Source organism: Marmota flaviventris, chromosome 2, assembly GCF_047511675.1.
Source record: "Marmota flaviventris isolate mMarFla1 chromosome 2, mMarFla1.hap1, whole genome shotgun sequence".
In the NCBI taxonomy this organism is placed as follows: Eukaryota; Metazoa; Chordata; class Mammalia; order Rodentia; family Sciuridae; genus Marmota; species Marmota flaviventris.
Genome location: NC_092499.1, coordinates 119,801,994 through 119,823,816, shown reverse-complemented (window position 1 = coordinate 119,823,816; position 21,823 = coordinate 119,801,994). Strand labels below are relative to the sequence as shown.

At 39.0% G+C, this 21,823-nt stretch overlaps 2 protein-coding genes across 4 annotated transcripts in view; one reads left to right on the top strand and one right to left on the bottom strand.

The window, feature by feature from the left end:
- The window catches only part of Scamp5 (secretory carrier membrane protein 5), a 71,166-nt gene extending 68,053 nt beyond the window's left edge, over nt 1-3,113 (bottom strand). For all 3 annotated transcript variants that reach the window (XM_071608475.1, XM_071608474.1, XM_027923738.2), the window contains exon 1: nt 2,930-3,113. The gene's annotated coding sequence lies outside the window, so the exon portion shown is untranslated. The remainder of the gene's footprint in view (nt 1-2,929) is intronic.
- On the top strand, nt 2,581-15,886 carry Cox5a (cytochrome c oxidase subunit 5A). The gene is made up of 5 exons (XM_027923772.2): nt 2,581-2,776; nt 9,516-9,632; nt 10,707-10,828; nt 13,184-13,307; nt 15,722-15,886. The coding sequence occupies exons 1-4, from the start codon at nt 2,674-2,676 to the stop codon at nt 13,295-13,297; spliced, it is 456 nt and encodes a 151-aa protein (XP_027779573.1). The 5' UTR covers nt 2,581-2,673; the 3' UTR covers nt 13,298-13,307; nt 15,722-15,886.
- Nucleotides 15,887-21,823: the final 5,937 nt, after the last annotated feature.

Sequence of the window (21,823 nt, the reverse complement as noted above, 5' to 3'; positions counted from 1 at the left end):
AATTGTCTCTATAGGTGTAATATGAATTGTAATGCATTCTGCTGTCATCTATAACAAATTAGAATAAAATATTTTTATTCTAATTTGTCACATGCAGAGGACTTCACAGTCATATTTGTTTGTTTGTTTTGTTTTTGAGATAGGGTTCTCCCTATATTGCCCAGGCTGGCCTTGAATTCCTGGGCTCAATCAATCTTCCCACCTCATCCTCCCAAGTAACTGGGATTTATAAGTGTGGGACACCACTGCACCAGATCATAATTATATTAAAAAAAAACCACTTCGGTAGCTGATCTAAATACCTATAAGCAAAATTGAGAGACTCTGAAACCAGGGAGACCAGTTGGAACTTGGTTACTGTATACCTTAATGCTTTCTTACTTTTGAGACCTAACTTCATCCTGAGCTTCCTCCAGCTTTTGGAGATTTGGTGAACATTAATTGAACTGAAAAGAAGTCAAAGCTTCCCAGAATTCCTTTAGTTCTATCACTGAGCTACATCTCCAGCCTTTTTTATTTTGAGACAGTGTCTAAGTTGCCCAGGCTGGCCTCAAATCTAATGATCCTCCTCTGAGAAGTTGGGATTCAGGCTTGCATCATCATGCCTGGCCGCAAATGCTTTTAAAATCCTTTTCTCAATAGGTTCATACCCCTCTAAAGCCACTACTAGTTATAGGAAAAAAAGGACAGATTGTGAGGGCCTGGAGTGAGGAAGAGGGACCTGAATGCTAGCTTTTCTTTCTTCAGTGGGCTCAAAATAGAAAATGAGGAAATGCTTAAGACAAAAGAGACTCTCCTTAACTCTGAGTGCTCTAGATGCTTCAGGCAGCTCTTTGGTCTGGAAGGAAGAAGTTAAAGGAAAGGGAACATCATTATTTGAAAAACTTTCTAATAAGACATGTTGTGCTGCCACTGTGGCTATAAAGACTACCGCCTTCAGAAGTTGGCCTGTGCAAATGTGGCTGCCCTGCCAAGTGCAAAAGAAAGTACAACTAGAGTGCCAAGATTAAAAGATAAAATACCACTAGGATGGGTCAAAAAAAGGCACCTAAAAATTATATACTGCAGATTCAGGTATGGAGTACATGAAGAAACAACTCCAAAACCCAAGAGGGCAGCATCCAAATCACTTTGTTTAAATGATTAGCCACCCAATAAATGTTCTGTTTTAAAAAAGAAAAAAGTAAAAGAGAGAGAAATTAAGTGAATATGACTGATGGATCTAGATCTAGATCTAGATCTAGAAAAAGTGTCTCCACTGCCCGGGGACTTAGGATGTATCTATTGAAGGCAAATTGGATGCAAGAGCTCTAGAATTTGGTCAACCCCTTCCAGAGGTGGGTGTTTGGCCATAACATCCAGATGAGGGCTGGGGTTGTAGCTTAGTGGTAGAGTGCTTGCCTACTACGGATGAGGCTCAGGGTTTGATGCTCAGCACCACATAAAATAAAGGTTAAATTCTTTTTTAAAAAAATCCAGATGATTCCTCAGAACTGTGAAGAGCCTTGGCAGCCAGCTAGCAACTTTAATTTCTGAGTCTTGTTTATCTGTGAAATGAAATATTTGGACATACCCTACTCTCCACCACAAAGTGCTAGATCGAACCCAAGGACTTGAGCACATGTATGCTAAACAGGCTCAATTAATGCTTGCTGATTTATGATATAAGAATAGTTATTAGTAAGGTCCCATACAGTTGGGCGCGGTGGTTCATGCCCATAAAACCAGCTTCTCAGAAGGTTGAGGCAGGAGGATTGTAAATTCGAGGCCTCCTTAACTTTGTAAGACCCTGTTTCAAAACGGAAAACAGGGCTGGGCATGTGGCTCAAGCGGTAGCGCGCTCGCCTGGCATGCGTGTGGCCCGGGTTCGATCCTCAGCACCACATACAAAGATGTTGTGTCTGCCGATAACTAAAAAATTAAATATTAAAATTCTCTCTCAAAATGGAAAACGAACGAAAAACAGTGATAGAATGTCCCTGGGTTCAATTCCCAGTACCTGCTCCCTCACACAAAAGTAAGGTTCCTTACAGGTACACAGTTTCTTCTTATTCGTCTCTTATTTTAATCTCAAGGGGTACTACTCATGGAGAAAGCAAAAGTTATTTTATCATTATTATTTTATTAGGTACTGGGAATTAAATCCACAGGCGCTTTACCACTAAACCATATCCCCAGCCCTCTTTATATATATATTTTCAGACAGGATCTCTCTCGCTAAATTGCTTAGGGCCTCGTTAAATTGCTGAAACTGGCCTTGAACTTCCCATCCTCCTGCCTCCGCAGTCGGCTATTTTTATTATAATATGTCGTTGTTTTTGCTCATTCCTCGTTTGAGGTGATTAGAGTCTCCTCCGACTCGAATCCCTTACACTGCCTATTGCTTGCTCCTCGCCTGTTTTCCGTTATCATTTCACCATCACCTTCCAAATCACCAGACTAGGAATGAGCCAGGGCGCGGCGCCGATAACATTTGTCCTCAGCGAGCCGCCGTACCCCACCGGTAGCTGCGTCTGTTCCACTCCCTGAGGCGCGAGCGTCGCAGGGGGCGGAACTGCGCGCTCCGCCCACCGTGCGTCGGTGCGTGAGTCCGGCCCCCGCGATCTCTCTAGCTGCCCGCGAGCTCACACCCGGCTTTTCTCCAGCCTCACTCCGCGCACAGCCGTCGCCGTCATGCTGGCCGCTGCTCTCCGCCGCTGCGCCGTGGCAGCAGCAGCCGCCAGAGCCGGCCCCCGAGGCCTCCTGCACCCTGCCTCGGCTCCCAGTCCCGCCGCCGGTAAGGCCCGCTCCTGTCACTGGCCTCGCCCGCGTGTCCTTGCGGTGACCTGGGCCCCCGCCGCCACTTGAGGGCAGGCTCTCCCGGCGGCCTAGCCTCTGTCCTGCGGACTGGCGGGCGAGCCCTATGACCGCAAACCGCTCTCGGTTCTACCTTGAGTTATGGTGGACTTGAGGATGAGCTCCTGGGGCCTCCCTCAGTGCAACTTCCTGGCGCCGGCACCGTGATGGGTCAGGTGTGGACCTGCTGGGGGCGTCCTGCAGGGACGCAGCATTCCACTTCACTACCCAGGCGGTGACTGTGTCCCGACGCCGACCCCGCGGCCACCTGACCGGGAGTGGCCGTTGCCGGCCTGCAGCGCCTTGACGAAGGTGACATTGAACCTTTGGGCGCGCCACTAGGGCAGGGGTCGGGGTGCGCCGGCGGCCCCCAGCGTCTCTTAGAACACTGTATAGTTTTTTCCTTAATCAGGCGGATCACTGCTAGCGTTTTGTGTGTCACCTTCACTGCGCACACAGTCATGTTTAGGTATGTTGAGCCACGTTCTAATTCCTTCACATTTAAAATAGCTCCTTGTGTGTGACTGTAGTCTGAAAGACAGCCTGAGAAACTGATACGTGTTACAAATATATATGTATATATGTGTGTATACACACACACACACACACACACATTACTGTTTCGAGAATTGAGTAACACAGACCCAGGAGTACTGAGTTTTGCAAACATGGGAACGCTTTGTAGCCTTTTATCCCCCTTTCCGTTTAGAAGTCTGGTTGTTGGAGCATAAAATGTATTGTTAATTCTTGTCTCTTATTTTTCCTTTCCCTTATGTGTGTTATGGAAGATTTTGTGTCTTTTTTTTTTTTTTTCCTAATTGGCATTGAACCCAAGGGCACTCTACCACTGAGCTACATCCCTAGTCCTTTCTATTTTTGATTTTGAGATAGGGTCTCGCTAAATTGCTGAGATTGACCTCGAATTTGGCGATCCTCCTGCCTCAGCGTCACTGGAATTACATACAGGCACGTGCTACTGTGCTCGCTCAGCACTATACGTTTTTTTTAAACCTTTTTTTTTTTTTTAATATTTATTTCTTAGGTGTAGATGGACACAATGCCTTTATTTTTATGTGGTGCTGAGGATCGAACCCGGGTCGCACCCGCACTAGGTGAGCGCTCTACTGCTGAGCCACAATCCCAGCCCCAGCACTATACTTTAATTATAGTAACTACACTTGAATCTTGGCTCCTGGTGGTAGTATATACTATATTATGAAATTTGTGCCCTATGCATGCATATTTAAACATAAAAACTTTGAAATTCAAAATTAAAAACGTTTTCTTGGTAACTTAAGATATTTTAACTAGACACTTGAGAATCTAAAGAATATTTTTGGTTTCATTCAGTTTAGACTTTTTTTTGTAAAGTTTCATAGAATGATAAGGCTGGAGTTCACTTAAGAGACCATGGAGGGCTGGGGCTGTAGCTTAGTGGCAGGGCACTGTTCAATCTGGTAAAAATAAATAAAGGCATTCTGTTTATCTGAGTACAAAAATTTTTTTAAAAAGAGATACCATGGAGATAATCACATACAAAAGAGGAAACTGAGACCTACCTCTAGAAACTGACTCCTTCAGTAATGGGGGAAATATTTTGTTTCTTAGCCATAGTTGTTAGGTTTGACCCATGGTGATGTTTCATTTTTTTTTTTTCCTTATTTAATTGTTAAAGTAGCAAATATTATTTTAATTTTTTTTTTCATGTAAATAACGCTTCAGGAGGTTTCTCTTGACCTCTTCAAAAAAATTTCTTGAAACAAATGAGTTTCTACTTTTTCTTTGGGAAATGGCACAGGTTTTTGGCAAACTGTAGCCTAAGGAGATTTCTTCTTTGTGGTTTGTCTCTCAGATATTCTGTTCATCCTCCTGAGTATAATGAATTCCTAAACCAAGGGCTTTATTTTAGGTGTTTGTCCCATATACCTAAATATTAGCCACAAGGAGGCAGTATCAGTACAAGTGGTGTCGGCTACTTTTTATCTGTGACCTTGGACATGTTCATTAACTTTAAGCCTCAGTTGCTTCCTTTCTAAAATCAGGATAATTTTTGGTATTTAAATGAGATTTAACTCATTTAAATAACTTGTCACCTTAAATAACTTGTCACCTTGCCTGACACAAATATTTAATACAGTCATGCCTTGTTTAAGGATTAAATAAGGTCTGAAATGCCTCAGCCTTAGGCAATTTTGTGAGACTATCATAGAGCATATTTATTCAAACCTAGATAGTATGGCCTACTACACACCTATATTATATGTATGGTGTAGTCCATTTTGAAGCTTAAAATCATTCACTGAAACATTGCTATGCAGTGCATGAATTGTAGCTTTATAATAGTGAATTTTATTTTTGCATATAGTAGGTTGAGATTTGTTATCAGTATGAAACTGTAGAGGTCTAACTCAAGTGAAAGTCAAGAAGAAGTAAGTTTCTTTTGTATTTATTTTTTATTTTATTAAAATATTTGTTGATTGATCTTTATTTATGTATTTTATTTATTTATATGTGGTGCTGAGACTCGAACCCAGTGCCTCAACGCATGCCAGGCAAGTGCGCTACTACTGAGCCATAACCCCAGCCCTTATTTATTTTTTAGAAGTAAGTTTTTTAATTGAGGCTATCCAAGGTCAAATGAGAGTATGTTTGAAAGAGAAATTTTGAGGGGTTGGCCTGAGAAGCCTTAGGTAACAGCTTAAATCTGGTCCATGAAGAAGATTCCAGTTTGAAACCTAATTGTTTCCCAATAATTGCAAAATTAGGTGATTTAATGTTTTAAATAATGGTTAAATTCTGTAGTCAACTCTTAAAATCCTGACTCCTGTATCCTTTTCCTGAGAGCTGCAGAAGGCTCAGAAGGGTTAGAATTGGGCTGAATTTAAACAACACTTTCCAACTGCTTTTTTGTACCGCTCCCACATTTCCAGGTTCTCAACTTGAGGCTCTCAAGATCCATGCCTGGTCTTCAACCTTGCTTTGTCAACATCATCAAAACCTTGCTGTTGGGCTGGGAATGTAGCTCAGTGGAAGAGCGCTTACTGGTTTCCTTAGTACCCCATAAAAAATAAATAAATAAAATAAAGGCATTGTGTCTGTCCATGTTCAGCTCCCTCCCCCCCAAAAAACTTGCTCTTGAACTTGTTATTGTTCTCTCCACATTATATGTTGCCATCCTTAATTCCTAGAATTACTACCACCAAAATGACCATTCCCTCAGCTTTGTCTGAGCTGATTAGTTATTAAACAGAAAGCCAACTGTGTGGTGAGGGTGGTGGTTTTTTAAATAGAGCACATAACTGAAGCAATGTTCCTAAGAGCTTTTTTTTTCTTTTCTTTGTTTTTAATATTTTTAAAAATTGTATACAGACACAATAACTTTATTTTATTATTTATTTTTATGTGGTACTAAGGATTGAACCCAGTGCCTCTCGTATGCTAGGCAAATGCTCTACCAGCTGAGCTACAACCCCAGCCCTCATAAAAGCTTTTTTAAAATGTTCCCATTTTTGGTCAGGCATAGTGGCCTGATTACACCTGTAACCTACTTAGGATACTGAAGCAGAAGAGTGGCAAGTTCAAGTTCAGCCTCACCAATTTAGTGAGACCCTGTCTCAAAATGGAAAATAAAAAAGGCTGATGGTAAAGCTCAGTGGTAGAGTGCCCCTGGTTTCAATTCCCAGTGGTGGTGGGGTGACAGTGTTCTCATTTTTCATAGTTGCTTCCCCTTTTCAGGTTATATCAAAGAATTGAATAGTTGTTTTCTAATATTTTGCCTTTCAAGCCTCAAAACTAGGTGGAAATGTTGTACTTAAGTATTGTTGTGGTGGGATGCCTATATAATTTCCCTAAAAAAATGTTACATATGTAGGGGACATGTCTATAGCTAACAAAATAGATCTGTTCTACTGGAGTTAGAAACATAATTTTGTTATGGAGCAGAACTGTTACCATGCATGGGCAAGAGGGTGGACTCCATTGCTCATTGTACTCCACTATGAACCCACTCTCCCCCTGCGGTAATAGTTCCCCCACCCCAAGTAACAGTTTAAACCAAGTGGGAGAAGTCAGTTTTTGCCTTCCTGGAAGAAATGTATAGTCGCAGTACATGCTTGTATTATTCCAAACAAATGTTTTATGAAAGTTTTTTTTTTTTTTTTGCGTATAACTAGTTTGTAATTTGACTACATGAAAAGAGGTGATTGAATCATTCAGGGTCATGCTTTCCTTTACTTGAATTTATGGTTTTGCTGCTCATCTATTTCAGAGTTAGAAAAACAAAGCTAGGACTCATCTAGTCAAATTCATGCCTAGCAATAAAGGAAAGGAATTGGTTACTATGAAACATTTTATTTTTCTGGGTAAAAGGAAAGTTAAGTTTAATACTTAACTCTGGGAAGGAAGTCCATATACTTTCATTTTTCATGAGTAAATACTTAAGAGTGGTTTACTGTGTTATATGGTAGCTGTGTGTTTAATTTGATAAGAAATTGCCTAGTCTTCCAAGGCAGTTGTATCTTTTTTTTGTATCATTCTTTATATTTGCACTTTTAAGCATTCAAGGATAATTTTAGGTTTTATTGTTTTAACTTTAGTTTTCAAAAAATGTAGCATGCAAATTCTTTTTCTTTTTAATTTAATTTTTTTGCAGTGCTGAGAATTGAACCCAGGGAGACTCTGCCACTGAGTTACGTCCCAACACTTTTTATTTTTATTTTTATTTATTTATTTATTTATTTTTCAGCTGTACACAGTACCTTTATTTTGTTTGTTTATTTATTTATTTATTTATTTTTGTGGTGCTGGGGATTGAACCCAGGGCCTTCTGCATGCAAGGCAAGCATTCTACCAATTGAGCTAAATCCCCAGCCCCTTTGTTTGTTTATTTTTATGAGGTGCTGCTGATCAAACCCAGGGCCTCACACGTGCTAGGCAAGCGCTCTACCACTGAGCCACAACCCCAGCCCCATTATTTTTTATTTGAGACCATTTGTTGAGTTGGCCAAGCTTACCTCAAATTTGATCATTTTTCCAAATAGCTGAGTACAGGTGTGTGCCATTGCACCTGGCACATAGATTTTTTAAAAAGGTAAACCAATGTAAGTATACATTGTAGATTCACTTCAGAACTAGCGTGGACTTTCTCTTATTTATTTATTTATTTATTTTTTTGGTGCTTGGGATTGAACCCAGGCATGCTTTACCAATAAGCTATGTTCCCAACCCTTTAAATTTTAAATTTTGAGACAGAATCTCCCTAAGTTGCTGAGGCTGGCCTTGAACTTGTGATCCTCCTGCCTTCTGAGTTGGTGGGATCACAAATGTGCACCACTGTGCCTTGTTTACTTTTTTATTTTTTTGAGACAGAGTTTTAACCTGTTTCCCAGGTTGGACATTCTCAGTCCTTTTTATTTTATTTTGAGACGGAATCTTGCTTTGTTGCCTGGGCTAGTCTTGAAGTTTTAATCCTTTTGGCTGAGCCTCTTCCATAGCTGGGAGTATAATTGTGAGCCACTGGTATCCTGACCCAAAATTCTTTTTCATTAGAAATTAATACCGTTCATGGTAAAAATTCAAACAGTATGGAGATATATATAGAAAGTTTTGCCCGGTGCTGTGGCACACTCCTATAATCCCAGCTACTTGGGAGACACTGAAGAAAGTTTTCCTCTCCCAACTATCGTTAACGATTTCTTTCTTTCTTTCTTGGTACCTGGGATTGAACTCAGGGGTGCTTAATCACTATATCCCCAGCACTTTTTATATTTTATTAAGAGACAGGGTCTTGCTAAGTTGCTTAGGGCCTTGTTAAATTGCTGAGGTAGGCTTTGAACTTGTAGTCCTCCTGCCTCAGTTTGTACAGCTTCTGAGATTATAGGCATTTGCCACCACACCCAGGTAACAATTTCAAGCTAGCATTACACATTAGAGGCAGGAAGCATAAATGTACTCATAAAATACTTTTTGTTCTACTTGCTTTTCTTCGCTTAATTTATTTTATTTTATTTTTTTAGATATAGATGGATTCTGTACCTTTATTTTATTTGTTTATTTTTATGTGGTGCTGAAGTTTGAACCCAGTGCCTCAAATGTGCCAAGCAAGCACTCTACCATTGAGCTACAACCCCAGCCCCTCTTTGCTTAATTTTTAAGATACCTTTTTATATCAATACACAAGATTTATTTCATTTGACCTGTTGGATTTTTTTTTTTTTAAATATTTATTTTTTAGTTTTCGGCAGACACAACATCTTTGTTGGTATGTGGTGCTGAGGATCGAACCCGGGCCGCACTCATGCCAGACGAGCGCACTACCGCTTGAGCCACATCCCCAGCCCGGATTTTTTTTTTTTTAAACCACAATATATAGTTAATTCAAAACTCAATGCATTAGCCAGGCGTGGAGGTGCACTCCTGTAATCCCAGAGGCTTTGGAGGCTGAGGCAAGAGGATCCCAGGTTCAAAGCCAACCTAGGCAACAGAGCCCAGGGCCTAAGCACCTTAGTGAGACCCTGTCTCTAAATAAAAAATAAAAAAGGGCTGGGGATGTGGCTCAGTGGTTAAGCACCCTTGAATTCAATCCCCGTACCAAAAAAAAACAATAAACCCTCAATGCATTAGACAAAATATGTCAAATACTGTTTTTGTACATTAAACTCATTGCTCTTTCTCCATTGTAGCAATCCCGTCAATTCGCTGCTATTCCCATGGGTCCCATGAGACAGACGAGGAGTTTGATGCTCGCTGGGTGACATACTTCAATAAACCAGATATAGATGCCTGGGAATTGCGTAAAGGTAATTGGGACATAGACATATTTGTCTATTTTGGTATGCAGATACAGACTTTTTCCACTACTTTGTTGAAAGTAGCTATTTTTGAAAACATGCATCATATAAACTGGTTACAGTCGTGCAATTTGCAGTTAGGAAAGTTTATAGCTTCTGTGGTATTTTGTGTAAAGTAGAGTTTAAAAGCAGGCACTATGGACATTTGAGTTAGATAATTCTTTATTGTAGGGGGCTGTCCTTTGTACTACAGAGTGTTTTAGCACCATCCTTGACCTACCCATTATTTACATATACACCTGCAGTTGTGAAAACCAGAAATATCTCCAGATACTGCCTAATGTCTCCTGAGTGATAAAATCACCCCTAATTGAAAGCCACTGTTATAAAGATAGCACTAGCTGAGTGTAGTTAACAATTTTGTACTTTTTAGATAATTTACTTAAGCAGTTATTGGTTCTCTTGCCCTTTGGGGTAATAGTTTGAGTTTTTTGTAATTCTTATCATGAATGGTTTTGCCCTGAATAAGAATCTAGTCTGAATAGGACTTAAAACTTTTTTTTTTAAGCTGCAGTTTTGTATTTAATGATAAATAAGTAGCATTAATGATAACTAGTCACTAATTGTAAGTATACTATAATTTTAACTCAGTCCAGATTGTTTTTCCAATAGAATCTGTTTCAAAGCATCAAAAATAATCTATATTGTTAAAGATCTGAGTTGAAAATAACCCTCTTGTTTCAAGAGAAAATGATAATTACAATGAAAACAGTGTTTACATGTAAGAAAACTCAGGTTTTAGCCAGGTGCAGTGGCTCATGCCTTTAATCCCAGCTACTTAGAAGGCAAAGGCAGGAGGACCACAAATTTAAATCCAGTTTGGTCAACTCAGTGAGATCCTGTCCCAGAAATGGGTGGGTGGTAGTGGGGAATGGCAGAAGATGTGGCTTTTGGTGAGGGCTCAAGTTTAATTCCTGGTACCAAAAATAATCATATGTCATGATTCAACAAGGATATAGATACTAAATATTAGTCTAAGTGAGGGTATTCCAGTTTGACATGGCCCTCTTTTTAATTTGACAGGAATGAACACTCTTGTTGGCTATGATCTGGTTCCAGAACCCAAAATCATTGATGCTGCTTTGCGAGCATGCAGGCGGTTAAATGATTTTGCTAGTGCTGTTCGTATCCTAGAGGTTGTTAAGGTCAGTGAAATAGCATTGTTAATATTGTTCTAGAAGTGGGTGAGCTGTTGATCAGGTATTAATATTATGTTTTCTAATTTGTTGAACTATCCAAAACAGTGGGAATGTACTTTGTAGTTAAAATTTACCCAAGGAGTTGGGGAAATAGCTCAGTTGGTAGAGTGTTTGCCTTGCATGCAGAAGGCCCTGGGTTCTAATCCCCAGCATCATTAAAAAAAAAAAAAAAATTACCCAAGGCTTTAAAAACTGCATGATAGGGGGCTGGGGTTGTTGCTCAGTGGTAGAACGCTCGCCTAGCATGCATGAGGCACTGGATCCTCAGCACCACATAAAAACAAAATAATGTGTCTGCCTAAAAAACTAAAGATATATAAATAAATAAATCTTTTTGCTACTTGTAGTATGAAAATAAACGTTGCTAATGGTTTCTTGAGGTGAGATTGCCAGAATAGGTTATTACTACTATTAATATTTTAGAAATGTGTTTGACATGAAACACATTCATGGTATTAACTGGAGAAAGTTATGAAACAGTGTTTGTGGTTTGATTTCATTTTATTTTATTTTTAAAAAAAGAGAACTCGTATATGAAAATGTAGCAGCATATATGCTAATCCCCCCTTCCTATTGGTTATTGTTTCTGGGGTTTTTGTTTGTTTGTTTGTTTGTAAAGAACAAATACTGTTCTATTTATTTATTTATTTTAAAAACTTATTTTTTAATTGTAGTTGGACACAATATCTTTATTTTATTCATTTATTGTTATATGGTGCTGAGGATCGAGCTTAGGGCCTCGTACATGCTAGGCGAGTGCTGTACCATTGAGCCACAACCCCAGCTCCAAATACTGTGTTTCAAATCAGAATTTTTAAAAAATTTTTTTGTAGTTGTAGATGGACAGAGTGCCTTTATTTATTTTTATGTGGTGCTGAGGATCAAACTTGGTGCCTCACATGTGCTAGACAAGTGCTCTACCACTGAACTATACAGCCCCAGCCCACAAACCAGAATTTTAATTAAAAAATATATATATACAATTAAGGAGACTTAGAATTTGCCAAAGGCAGTTTGGCATTTTCTTAGTTCATTTGACTCTTTAATATTTGCTCCTGAGAAACTTTGTGGCAATATAAGCATAATTATATATTTGTCAAAATTCTCTGGCCCTGGACATATATATTCTTTGTGTACAGCTTTCCATGAAAAAATATTATGGCCTGTAAGAAATTCAAAGTCTGTAAGGGGAAAAGTGACATACTTTATCTATAATGGGTAAGATAATTAAGGGTTCTGTAGGCTATCAATCCGTTTAGCACTGGTAGTTAATTCAGTTAGAGTCTCAAATTGGATGCAAATTAAAAAACTTTTTTCCTGTGTTAACTTAATTTTTCCTGTTGCCTGCTGGGCATGTTTAATTATCTTACAAAAATTGTCATCACCATTTTTTTTTTTTTTTTAAGAATCCAGGGGCCCTTAACCACTGAATCACATTCACAGCCCTTTTTATTTTTTATTTTAAGACAGGGTCTTGATAAGTTGCTTAGGGCCTGACTAAGTTGCTGAGACTGGCCTCACCACATTCTTTCCCAGTAATTCCAGGCTTTAAAATGTTTGGGTTTTTTTTTTATTTGTTTGTTTGTTTTCTGGATTTAGTCTTATTATCTTTGTTATTCTCAAAATATCTTTAAAACCTACCTCAAGCCAGATGCAGTGGCACATACCTCTAATTCCAGCTACTCAGGAGGCTGAGGCAGGAGGATTGCAAGTTCAAAACCAGTCTCAGCAACTTAGGCCCTAAGCAACTTAGCAAGATCCCTTCTCAAAATAAAGAATAAAAAGAATTTGGGGGCCGGGGTTGTGGCTTAGTGGTACGGCACTTGCCTAGCATGCGTGAGGCACTGGGTTCGATCCCCGGAACCATGTAAAAATAAAAAATATGCCCATCTACAACTAAAACAAAACAAAACAACAACAACAAAAAAAAACAAGGATTAGGGCTGTGGCTCAGTGGTAAAGTGCCTCTGGATTGAATCCATGGTACCAAAACAAAACAACCAAAAAAAAACTACCTCAAGGTGTAGAGGTTGTAGCTCAGGAGTAGAGTGCTTGCCTCAAATGTGTGAGTCCTTGGGTTTCATCTCCAGTGCTAGGAAAAAATTAATAAATAAAAGCTACTTCGAACAGTACTTGTGTAAGTTGTCCTCTTCATTGACAAATGTGTTGCTGTAAAAGTTGATGATCTGTGTTTAACTATGCCACTAGACTGCATATATTATAAAAGCTTTTCAACTTAATTTTGTTAATAAAGACAGCTTTTTTTTCAGACAGTTAAATGTCAATATTCTCTACCACCAGGACAAAGCAGGACCTCATAAGGAAATCTACCCCTATGTCATCCAGGAACTTAGACCAACTTTAAATGAACTGGGAATCTCCACTCCAGAGGAACTGGGCCTTGACAAAGTGTAAATCCCCATGGGTAAGCGGCACACCAGTGACCAAGGCAGGAGAAGAAACCAGGGAGGGGCAAGTGAATGTCATTCAGGGCTCTCAAAGCACTTATTCTTGCTTCAGGTAGTATCCACTAACATATAGATTTAGAGAGTATCACAATGATGATAAATTTAAGGAACTGAAATTATTTTTTATAGTTATTATTCTCTAAGTGGTGTAAAGTCAAGCAAAAGCCTCCTTCACTTAAGTATCTATGTAAACTGTTTCAAGCACAAAGAATAACAGATAGCTAGGCACGGTGGGCATGCCTGTAATCCCAGCAGTAATCCTGATCACAAGTTCAAAGCCAGCCTCAGCAAAAAAGTGGAGTGCTAAGCAACTCAGTAAGACCCTGTCTCTACATAAAATACAAAGTTGGGCTGGAGGGGCTGGGGATGTGGCTCAAGCGGTTGCGCGCTCGCCTGGCGTGCGTGCGGCCTGGGTTCGATCCTCAGCACCACATACAAACAAAGATGTTATGTCTGCTGAGAACTAAAAAAATAAATATTAAAAAAAAAAAAAAAAGTAGGGCTGGGGATGTGGCTCAATGGTTGAGTGACCCTGAGTTCAATCCCCAGTATACCCCATCCCCCGCCACCAAAAAAAAAAAAAGAATAACATCATAACAGCAAGTCCATGTGCCACACCTAAATTTTCAGATATTATTTTGCCCTGTTTCCTTTGTGTTTTTAGTTTTTCCTCTAAAAAATGACCAGTTTCACAAAGAGTTAGAGCCCTTTGTGTGCCCTTAATTTTTCAGTAGCAGACTTAATGACACTTCCGTTTTGGTGGGCCCCATAGATTTAATAATTAAATACCTACTATTTAGTAATAAAATTTATTTGGTAACCTCATTCTCTGGAAAGACAGAGCAATCAAAACAGTCACAAGATTGTCTAAGCAGTGAACAGGGTACAGAAAATCCTTTGTTAAAACAGAAAATTTATAAGCAGTAACTTGTTTAATTTTTTAAATTTTGGGAGGTACTAGGGATTTATCCCAGGGGTAATTTACCACTGAGTTATATCATCAACCCTTTTTATTTATTTTGAGACCAGGTATCACTAAGTTGTTGAGGTTAGCCTTGGACCTGTGATCCTCCTGCCTCAGCCTCCCTAGCTGCTGGGATTACAGGCATGTGTCACTGCATCTGGCTTTGTTTTTATTTTATTTAACAAACACATATGGTGTAAATAGCTTTTACTGTTCCAGACAGTGTGCTGTACATTCTCTCTTTTTAAATCCATTTAATTACTGTAATAATCCTGCGAGGTAGTTACTATTGGTATAATTATTCCCATTTTACTGAAGAGGAAACTGAGGCACCTTGGCCATGGTCATACAGTTAGTGGTGTGAACCTAGGCAGTCTGGCCTAGAGGCCATTGCTCTTACTCACTAAGCCATGCATGTTGTGCAGATACTTTGGTACTGGGCATTTACCAAGGCCAGACTCCTGTTTCTCAAATGTAAATAATGAGGCTCAAATAGAGGATTTTTTTCCCCTAAAAGTAAGAAGACATTTATTTTTAAAAAGTGGCACTAAAATGTGTCATTAAAATTTCAAAATGAGTGGATCCAAAGTTATTTAAAGAGCTTATGTTGGCTGGGCACGGTTATCACCTGTAATCCCAGTACCTTGGAAGGCCAAGGCAAGAGGATTGCAACTTCAGGACCAGCTTAGTGGTTAGGTGCTCCTGGGTTAAATCCATAATACAAAAAAAATTTTTAAAGGCTGGGAGTGTAGCTATGCCTGTGATCCTCCCAGTTTGGGAGGCTAAAGCAGGAGTATCACAAATTTGGGGCCAGCCTCAGCAATTTAGTGACACCCTGTCTCAAAATGAAAAAGGGCTGGAGATATAGCTGTGTGATAACAAACTCCTAGGTTCAATTCCTAGTACTGCAAAAAAAAAAAAAAAAAAAAAATTTGGTTTATTTATTTTTTTAAGTGCAACTGTCATATTCTTTTCTAACTGAAAAAGAAGACTGTTCAGTTTACATATGATATAAATTATGAAAATGCCATAAAGCAAGCTCTTGTGACGTGACTGGGACAAAATTAAGAGCAAGCAGAAAAGGCTACAGAAAGCCAGGTGCAGTGATACACGCCTGTAATCCCAGTGTTTTGGGAGGCTGAGACAGGAGGATCAAGAGTTCAGAGCCATCCTCAGCAATAGTGAGGTGCTAAGCAACGCAGTGAGACCCTGTCTCTACATAAAATACAAAGTAGGGCTGGGGATGTGGCTCGGTGGTTGAGTGCCCTCCGAGTTCAATTCCTGGTACCAAAAAAAAAGGCTACAGAGAGTAGTTTGCCAGGCTATAGTTCTAAAGGTTATTTTAAATAAGATTTCTATCTTTTCTTAATTTTTTCCATTGCTAATTCTTTGTGTTTTCTCTTACAGATGGTCTTCCCAAGGATTTATTCGTATTGCTACTTGATTGTAAACAGTTACCTGGAAATGCTGATGATAACATATTACCTTATTTGAACAAGTTTTCCTTTATTGAGTACCAAACCATGTGATGGTAACTTGGACTAATAAAAGGGAAATGAGTTTGAACTGAAATTAGGTATTATTCCATTGTTTGCATTGAGAAACAACATGAAATGCTATGGGGGCCTACATGAGGGAATAGGTGACTTCTGAGGAAATGACTTTTTTTGTTTTTTTACTGGGGATGTGGCTCAGTGGTTGAGAACTCAGGGGCACTCGACCACTGAGCCACATCAGCAGCCTTATTTTGTATTTTACTTAGAAACAGGGTCTCATTGAGTTGCTTAGGGCCTTGCTGTTCCTGCAGCTGGCTTTGAACTCAGGATCCTCTTGTCTCAGCCTCCCGAGCTGCTGGGATTCCATGTGTGCACCATTGCGCCCCATAGGAGATGACTTTAAAGTTGAAGCCTAGGTTGGGGAAAGAGTGGTGTTTGTTTGTTTGTTTATTGTCAATAGACCTTTGTTTTATTTATTTATATATGGTGCTGAGAATCGAGCCCAGTGCCTCACACATTCTAGGCAAGTGTTCTTCCTCTGAGCTGCAAACCCAGCCCTAGAGTGTTAATTCTTTTTTTTTTTTTTTATGTTTATTTTTTAGTTATAGGTGGACACATATCTTTATTTTATATTTATGTGGTGCTGAGTATTGAACTTAGTGCCTCACGCATGCTAGGCAAGCGCTCTACCTCTGAGCCACAACCCCAGCCCTAGAGTATTAATTCTTGATCCAAAAAAATAATTTTAATTATTGTGTGATGTTTGGCCTTTGTACCATTGGAGTGAGTTTTTGTTTGTTTGTTTGTTGTTTTTTAATAGTTTCTATATGTGTATAAGTAATCACATTTAAATTTGCTTTAGTAACCAAAATATAAAGGATTTACCATAACTAGCTAAGAGGGACCTTGTCAGTCTTCTGGGCTCTTAATAGGTGACAGGAGGAATGCAAAATCAATTAATGGTCTGTTCTCATGGTCATGGGAGGGCACATAGGTTCACAAGTACTTTACAAAGGTGAAATAAGTGTTATGATGGTCTTCATGCTATAAACGTTTGTTGAATGCCTTCCACATACCAAACATATGCCAAGACACTGAATGCAGAGCAATGAATAGGAAAGACAGAACTAAAAGTGGGAAAAACTGGATAGGGAAGAAAGTTAGTTGTATAGTCCCTTAATGAGGAGTTTGAATTAGGATGGTAGCAGTAGAAATGAAAAAGTTTGAATTTCAAGAATCACATAATGAGGTGTAGTTGATCACTAATTCAATAAGGGGAAACGGGAACTTTGAAAAGGCCTTTTTTGCATGTTTGAGTGAAGATGCCATTATAGGAAGAGTCAATAAAAAGAGGATCTTGGTTCAGGGTGGAGAAGTTGCTATATTTTATTCTGGACCTATTAAATTTCAGGCATCACTGGGCAGGAAGGCCTCAGGTTCTGAAAAGAGACTAGTGAGAAAAACTTAAAGTTTGAAACAAAAAAGGGTAATATTTCCAATGAAAACCATTTGTAGGCAGGTATGAAATAAATTGAAGGCTGACATGTAGAAAGAAGAGAAGCTAACTTTTTTTTTTTTTTTTAAGTTTATGGACACAGCACCTTTATTTATTTATTTTTATATGATGCTAAGGATTGAACCCAGTGCCTCAGATATGCTAGGCAAGCACTCTACCACTGAGCTACAACCCCAGCCCACCTTTTTTTTTTTAATATTTATTTTTTTGTTTTAGGTGGACACAATATCTTTTATTTATTTTTTTGTAGTGCTGAGGATCGAACCCAGTGCCTCGCGCATGCCAGGCCAGCGCGCTACCACTTGAGCCACATCCCCAGCCCTGCCAACTTTTTTTATTATAGAAAATTTCAAACATTGAGGGCTGGGGTTGTGGCTCAGAGGTAGAGGGCTCGCCTACCATGTGTGAGGCACTGGGTTCGATCCTCAGCACCACATAAAAATAAAATAAAGATATTGTAAAAGAAAAAGAAAATTTCAAACATTGACATTGATATAGTAGTAAAAATCCCCATGGACTCCATTACTGTACTTCAGCAGATAACAGTCCTAGCCATTCTTTTTTTCACCTATAGCCTTCACCCTCACCCAGCTCCAAATACTTAAAATTAAATCTCACATCTCCTTTGATCTGTAGGCAAATATTTTAGAATATCTCAAAAGTATGTGTTTTTTGTTTTTTTTTTTTTGATGGTATAACTATAATAAAGAAGCACTGTTAACTTTTTTTTTTTTTCCTCGGAGTACTGGGGGTTAAATCCAGGGCACTCTCTATCACTGAGCTACATCCACAACCCTTTGTATTTTGAGAATCTCATTAAGTTCTCAGGCTGGCCTTGATCTTAGGATCCTCATGCCTTAGCCTCCCAAGTTGCTGAGATTACACGTGTGTCACCATGCCTGGCATAGATAGATAGATAGATAGATAGATAGATAGATAGATAGATAGATACACACACAAAGATATCTATTACTATACAAAGATATCTAGTAATCTTGAGACACAAACACACATACATACACACCAGGGATTGAACCCAGGGGTACTTAACCATTGAGCCACATCCCCAGCCTGCTGCCTTTTTGTTTAATTTTTTTGTAGTTATAGATGCACAGAATGCCTTTTTTTATTTATTTTTATGTGGTGCTAAGGATCGAACCCAGTGCCTCCACACATCCTAGGCAAGCACTTTACCACTGAGCTACAGCACCAGCCCTTCTTATATTTTATTTATAGACAGGTTCTCACTAAGTTGCTTAGGGCCTCGTTAAGTTGCTGAGGTTGGCTTTGAACTTGTAATCTTCCTGACTCACACTCTCAAGCCACTAGGATTACAGGTGTGCACCACTGCTCCTGGCACTTATGTGTTTTTGCAGGCTGTTTCACAACTCTGTTCTTTTCCTCTTTGCTAGGTCAAGATTAAATAGATAGTTTTCTATATTGATAAGTGTGTGTCTTGTACTTTTTAATGGGCATAATATGCCATAGTAGAGGGGATTTTCTTTGTGAAAGGGTCTCACTATGTTGCGCAGAATGGTCTCAAACAGTCTTCTCGTCTCAGCTTCTAGAGGTGCTGGGACTGTACAGGCATTCCCTACCATACCCAGCTTTTCTGAATAGAGGATTTTTTTTTTTTTTTTTTTTTTTGCTACAAGGGATTGAACTCGGTCGTTTTACCGCCAAGCCACATTCCCAGCCGTTTTTATTTTTTTTAATTTTGAGACAGGATCTCACTAAGTTGCTTAGAGTCTGGCTAAATTGCTGAGACTGGCTTTGAACTTGTGATCTTCCTGCCTCAATCTCCCAAGTCACTTGGATTACAGGTGTGTATCACCACACCTGGCTTGAATGGAGGAATTTTTTTTTAAAGTATTTTTAGTTGTAGATGTAAATTATTTATTTATTTTCATGTGGTGCCAAGGATCAAATCCAGTGTCTCACACGTGTTAGGCAAGTACTCTACCACAGCCTGAATGGAGGATTTTTTTTAAAAAAATATTTATTCACAATACCTTTATTTCACTCATTTATTTTTTACGTAGTGCTAAGGATCGAACCCAGGGCCCTGCGTGTATGAGACGAGCGCTCTACTGCTGAGCCACAACCCCAGCCCCAAATGGAGGATTTTTTTTTTTTAAACATTTGTTGATTGACCTTTATTTATTTATTTTATTTATATGTGGTGCTGAGACTCGAACCCAATGCTACACACATGCCAGGCAAGCATGCTGAGCCATAACCCCAGCCCCCAAATGGAGGATTTTTAAAAGTAATTTTTGTTAGAATTTCATGACATTAATTTCCAGGTGCATGCCTATAATCCCAGCGACTCAGCAGGCTTGGGCAGGAGGATCTACAAGTTTGAGGCTAGCCTGGGCAATTTAGTGAGATCTTGTCTCTATGTATAATTTTAAAAATAGGGTTGGAGATCTAGAGTAGCATGTATGAGGGTTAATCTCCAACATCACAAAACAAATGAAAAACCAGCTGAAGTTAAAGAGCATATGATGGTCAACAAATGATAGTTTTTCTTCACTTAAATTGGGGGAGGTTGAAGCCAAGTTATAGGAGGTGAAGGAGTGAGCTTAGGTAATGAAAATGGTTTGAAAGATTGTAAAGGTTGAAGAAAGCATTGATGTTTCTTTTACCAGCTGAAGATTTAGTGTATAGCTGGACAGATATGATAAATGGAACGTGGTGGGTTACTGTTTCCTTTATATCAAGTTCAGTTGAGATTTCTGTATTTTGTTTTGCCTGAGTCTTCTGCTCTACTAGAAACAGATGGATGTCGTGATGTATTTTTTGTCAATGCTGACTTTTAAATTTCTGAAAAGTTGTGGTGGCTACATGTTAGACTTCAAAAATAAGTCATACTTTTTAACTTGCTCACATTATTTTCTTTATGTCTTGGAGGCAAACTATAGCCCATGGGACAAATCTTTCTAGCCCACTACCTGTTTTTGTACTGCTTGCAAGCTAAGAATTATTTTTTGTTTTTAAATGATTGAAAAACCAATATCATGTTAAGTGAAAATTATATGAAATTCAGATTCAGTGTTCATAAACAAGATTTTATTGGGACATAGCCACACTCACCTTTTGTATATTGTCTTAGCTACTTTTTTGCTCTTTTTTAAAGTTGTAAAATATAGATAGCACAAAATTTACTATCCATTGTTCAGTGGTATTAATTGAATTCACATTTTTGTGCATTATTTATGGCTGCATTTACATTCCATTGACAGAGCTGAAGAGTTGGGAGGAGACGGCATGATTCACAAAATAAAAAGTATTTACTGTTTGGCCCTTGGCCAGTTACAGAAAAAGTTTGCCAATCCTTGGTGGGCTGGCAACGTAGCACAGTAGTAGAGCCCTTGGCCTAGTGTACAGATAGACCATGGATTCAATCCCTAGTACCGAACCCACACCCCCAAAAAAGTATTTGCTAATCCTTAATCTAAAATAATAGAAATAATTTTCAAAGTGAGCAGACTTGTAAATCTAAGGCCTATTACTAAGAGACAAAAGTAACAAGTACAATCTATGGATAAATTTCTTTATCCCATTGGGTGTCTTTGTCTCTTCTGTGACAACCCCGTTAGTCAAATTGCTGGAGAAATTCATTTATCTTTTAGCTTGATGGATTCTGGCTCCACCAAAGAAAGTAGACAGTAAATAACAGAATTCTTCCAACAGCTTTACTTGGATGGGCAGGGTTTCTTCTTCAACAAAACAGGGTCTCTAGCTTTTTCTTTCTTGGTGCTTTAAGGGTTTGTTTGTTTGTTTTATTGGGGATTGAACTCAGAGGCACCCAACCAGTGAGCCACATCCCCAGCCCTATTTTGTATTTTATTTAGAGACAGCCTCAATGAGTTGTTTAGCACCTCACTGTTAACTGAGGCTGGCTTTGAACTTGCGATCCTCTTGTCTCAGCCTCTGGAGTGGCTGGAATTACAAGCGTGGGCCACCAAACCCAACTCGAGATGGTTGGTTGTAGCATTGCTAAATTGCTCAGGTTGGCCTTAAGTTTGCAATCTTTTTGCCTTAGTCTTCCAAATTTCTGGGATTACAGATGTGGGCCATCAAGCTGGACTCTGTGCTTTACTTTGAATAACTCCTGTGCTTTACTTTGAATAACTTGAGGGCTAGATATGTGGCTCTGTGGTAGCATGAGCACAGCCCTGAGTTCGATATCCAGTACTGTAAAAAGGAAAAACAATGGAACTGATAAATGGTTTGCCACCATTTGTTTATACCTAGTACACAGACACATTTTTTTCCTCACGATCATTTGAAAGTAAGTTAAGGCATGGCATTTTACCCCTGAATACTTCAGCATGTATCTAAGAATAAGAACTTTTTCTTCTTACATAACCATAGTCTTTATGCTTTAAAAAGTTCAGTTTAGGTGGTACATGGTAGCATATAGCTATAATCCCAATGATTTGGAATGCTGAGGCAAAAAGATCACAAGTTCAAGATCAGCCTCAGCAACTT